This window comes from Cryptomeria japonica, chromosome 1 (assembly GCF_030272615.1).
Source record: "Cryptomeria japonica chromosome 1, Sugi_1.0, whole genome shotgun sequence".
Taxonomy (NCBI): Eukaryota; Viridiplantae; Streptophyta; class Pinopsida; order Cupressales; family Cupressaceae; genus Cryptomeria; species Cryptomeria japonica.
The window spans coordinates 445,231,459-445,235,538 of NC_081405.1; the positions used below are offsets into that span (position 1 = coordinate 445,231,459).

The following is a 4,080-nucleotide window of genomic DNA, read 5'->3' on the forward strand; positions in this document are numbered from 1 at the left end:
AGTGTAATCTAGGGGGTACCTAATAGTCGTAGACTTCGTACCACATCTTGAGTGGAGAGATTGATTAGTGAGTCCCTGATAGGTGGTCACTCGCTTGTCAAAGTGGTTCACTTTTTCCTCTCTAAACTACTAAATCCAAGTAACTCTAGTAAAATGCTATAAATCTTGGACAAAATGAAGTACTTAAAAAGATTACTTAAACCTTTTAAAAACTAACTATTTTGATTTACATATAATCAATTAAATCACATACCTAAGATTTGAATAGTTTGATTTCGAAATAAACAATTAAATCCCACACCCATGATTTGAATGTTTTGAGATGAGATGTTGAAGAGGCTTGTGATTGGCTTGTTTTCATCTTAATTTAATTTTAAAAATAATTTATTAAGATTACTCATTGATTTTATTTACTAAACTATTAATTTAACAAATAATTTTATTTCCTTACAATATTTTATAACTTCTTCCTAACCAGTACAAATTTAGAATGTTCAACTAATAGATCCTCATTTCTAAACCAATAAAATTGACTTAAAAAATTTATTCTCCACTCCTAACCTTGAATACCTTTAAATATTCATTGATTTTATTGACTAAACTATTAATTAAACAAATAACTTCACTTCCTTACAATATTTTATAGCTTCTCTTCCCGCTCTCATATGGAGAGAGCACTGAAGAAAAATGTGGGGTCATAGCGTCATAGCGTACATGGTACTACACCGCTTTAATGGTGCCTGTAATATGGTATACTTCCCAAATATCTGCGACATTCGAAAACTCTATGTATTAACTACTAATTGTTGAAAACTTTATGTGGATCTATGGTGAAGTATAGCACACATATTATACATCTCTTAGATTCGCCAAACTATCTACTACTTTAAGCCAAGGAATATCTTGCGAGAAGGCATCCCTAACAAGCCATTCTCCAAATGTGAATGCTTCATAAAAGAGAAAGAAAGCCAAAATGTCGAAGGAAAGTAGATACCTTAATTCCATAACAATGGAGTACATACGCTGCAAGCCAAGAAATGGGAATAAAAACGGTGCAGTTTCTATTCTGACACAACCTCTTCAGATCATCCTGGTTATCTAGTACTTCATTGAAAATGGCCAAGGAAATGATGAAGTCAGTTGCGCTGTTTATTCTTCTTTTGAACTTGTGCATGTATATAATTGTTTGTGCAACTGCTGGGTGGGCACTTAACAAGGCAATCGAGCATGAAATCATCACAGGTAACATTCAATTTCAAGATTATATATTGTTTTTTTTTCCAAATTATGTAAAGATGTATTTCCTTAACCGGGCAATGTTTGATGTGCACTTGCAGGGCTGGAAACTCCACTGCCAAACCCATACTGGGCAGTCTACTTTCCAATGGGAAATGCGGCCACTGGATTCTTCATAATCTTTGCGTTGATAGCAGGAGTGGTGGGATGTGCTTCGTGCCTTTCTGGGCTTCACCACTTGCGGTCTTGGACAGAAAATGGCTCGGCCTCTGCTGTCTCTGCTGCTCTCACAGCCTGGGGCCTCACGCTCTTGGCCATGGGGTGTGTTATTCTTTAATGTTTTGTTGATATCTAAAAAGTATTAAGAGGTGGAGTGTAATGATATGAATGTGATGATATTTTGGAAGGGTGAATTTATAAACTTTTAAGAATAATTAACTATTCTAAGGATTCATGCCTATGGAATTGTACGGGCTTCTCATAGAATAGTAGGAACATTCATAGCTGTTAGAATAAGCTGCAATATAATTACCTCCCACTCTACTGCCACACACACCCCACCCCACTGAAAGGGAATAGGGAATAGATATTAAGAGGTGGAGTATAATGACATGAATGTATTATCAGTTAAATGAGTAACAGACATCGTGTGTACTCTATATTTTATGTAGATTAGCTGGCAAGGAAATCGACTTACACGGTAGAAACTCCCGTCTGGTAAGCCCTTCATTTTATCTTCCAATGAGGAAATCCATTGATGACAGAAGGTTTCGTTTACTCTTCGTTTCAATGTTTATGCAGAAAACGGTGGAGTCATTTGTGATAATTCTATCTGCCACGCAACTGTTGTATATACTCGCACTCACTCGCATTAACACCTCTGTGAGCCCGTATTAATATGTGTGCCGAGAGCACGAAGATGAAATGTATTCTTGTGTTGGGGATTTGAAGTGCAAGGGATGGATTATCATTATGGTGTATTATTGTAAACTATAACAACACCAGAAGTATTCATTTGTATACATTTTCTTAATGTAATATATTCATTTCTCTGTCTCAGAGCTTGTAGTTTTCTAACTCCTATTCATGGAAGTTGATCACTTAAGTCTCTGGAAATTGGTGATCTTCATAAACGAAAATTTTATAAATATGACATAAGAGTTATTGTCGCTTTATTTCTTTTTTTTTTAATTTGATGTAGTTTTTTAAGGAAAGAATATATAATATAATAAATATAATTGATAAATTCAAACAAATTTAGATTAAATTTGTTGTGTTAGTAAGTTGTAATAAATGTTTAAGAATTAAATACAATAATGATTAGTTTTAGAGTTGATGATGGTGTTATGTTGAATATAATTATCATTCTATAGATATTAATGTTTGTGGACTAATGGATATATTAAGATTGTGTGTCATCGCTACAAAATTTAATGTTATTCAATTCATTGTGTTAAAAGGGTTGAGTACAATCAATGCATGATTGATCTATTGCATGAAATTTATTTGAATCACATATGAATAATTTGAAATAATGTGTTTCAAAAAAATTGTTTGTGTATCTCAAGGTGTTGTGTAGGAACTTCATCGGGGAGATCGCCAACTTGATAAGTGATTATATTCTCTTAGGTCAACCCCATGCCAAGTTGTCTAGATTAATGACAATGAAGAATATCAAGGATAACATTCACAAACACAAATAATTTTTTTACAAATTTTATTATTTTGTCTTTTACAAAATCCATGTGTTCTCTAAACCATTCATTTATTCTTCTATATGCTTGGATATATATTTGTTGTAAATTAATGATAGATTGAATGTCTTAAATAACATGACATATCAACATGTCACACAAATGTGTACCAAATAAAATTCTACTAACAAGTAGACAGGGGCTAGAAAGTTGGACTTTAACGTTGAGAATTTAAAGTTTTTGGGTTCATTTCTATGACCTTCAAGATTCAACTTGATCAATTATGCACCATACGGAAATTGACCTAAGAGATTAAGTGATAATTTTATGGTATAAAGAAATTGTATCAAAGTAAGTGCAAATTGGAATGGGTAAATGATAAGTGAACAATAGATTTATAGGGATGAGTGTAACTAGGGAATTAAAATAAAGGGAACAAATATACCATGAACATGCATTTCAAATTATATAGAAATTCTTAATCAAAACCTTTTCATTTTCTCTTTTGATTTCAAAAGTCCCTCAACCCAAGTGATTTTTTATTTTTATTTCACATGAAAAACTCGTTATTTCAAAATAAATGGATATGTGTAATAATTACTTTCAAATTTGATATTTCACTTAAGGTATTTAATTGACTTCACTTTTATTTCAAATAGACAATTTTAATCTTGTTGTATTTTCTTTTCAACCTTTCCATATTTTAGATAATACCTTTCCATTATGGGATAAATTAATAAACTCTTTTGACTCAAGCATACTAAATAGTCTCCAAATATAAATATAAGAAATAATTAAATATAATTGAAAAAAAAGATAGAAATAAACAAATGGCATTCCCTGGAAGAAGAATTTAATTTCCTAAAAGCTAATGTGGTCTCAAGGAAGGATAGGAAGAATATGGAGATGTCCATCTCTTCTCTCTGGGTTATACAAGGTGTCTTGATGAGAAACATGGATGAAATTACTGCCTTCAGCTAGGATATGATGAACAAGATGGCAAAATCAATGCAAGTGTTGCAATAGGAGCTAGAAACAAAGTGTGCCAAGAATAAGAGGTTGCATTGAGGTTTCTATTGGTACATTGGATATGTTTCACAAAAATTATAATTGTAATGTTGATTCCCCCATCACTACTCCTGCTAAGAAG

General features: G+C 32.3%; 1 protein-coding gene across 1 annotated transcript; it reads left to right on the forward strand.

The window, feature by feature from the left end:
- The first annotated feature begins 1,068 nt into the window (after window positions 1-1,068).
- LOC131066518 (membrane protein PM19L) lies at window positions 1,069-2,313 on the forward strand. Its single transcript, XM_058001290.2, has 4 exons — window positions 1,069-1,242; window positions 1,338-1,557; window positions 1,908-1,953; window positions 2,038-2,313. Exons 1-4 carry the CDS (start codon window positions 1,116-1,118, stop codon window positions 2,131-2,133), a joined length of 489 nt encoding a protein of 162 aa, XP_057857273.1. The 5' UTR covers window positions 1,069-1,115; the 3' UTR covers window positions 2,134-2,313.
- Window positions 2,314-4,080: the final 1,767 nt, after the last annotated feature.

Bases quoted from the DNA above. Each gene is read 5' to 3' on its own strand.
- LOC131066518 (XM_058001290.2), top strand. From the start codon at position 1,116: ATGGCCAAGGAAATGATGAAGTCAGTTGCGCTGTTTATTCTTCTTTTG. The intron at 1,243-1,337 runs GTAACATTCAAT...GTGCACTTGCAG, and splicing joins CGAGCATGAAATCATCACAG to GGCTGGAAACTCCACTGCCA. The intron at 1,558-1,907 runs GTGTGTTATTCT...TATTTTATGTAG, and splicing joins CTCACGCTCTTGGCCATGGG to ATTAGCTGGCAAGGAAATCG.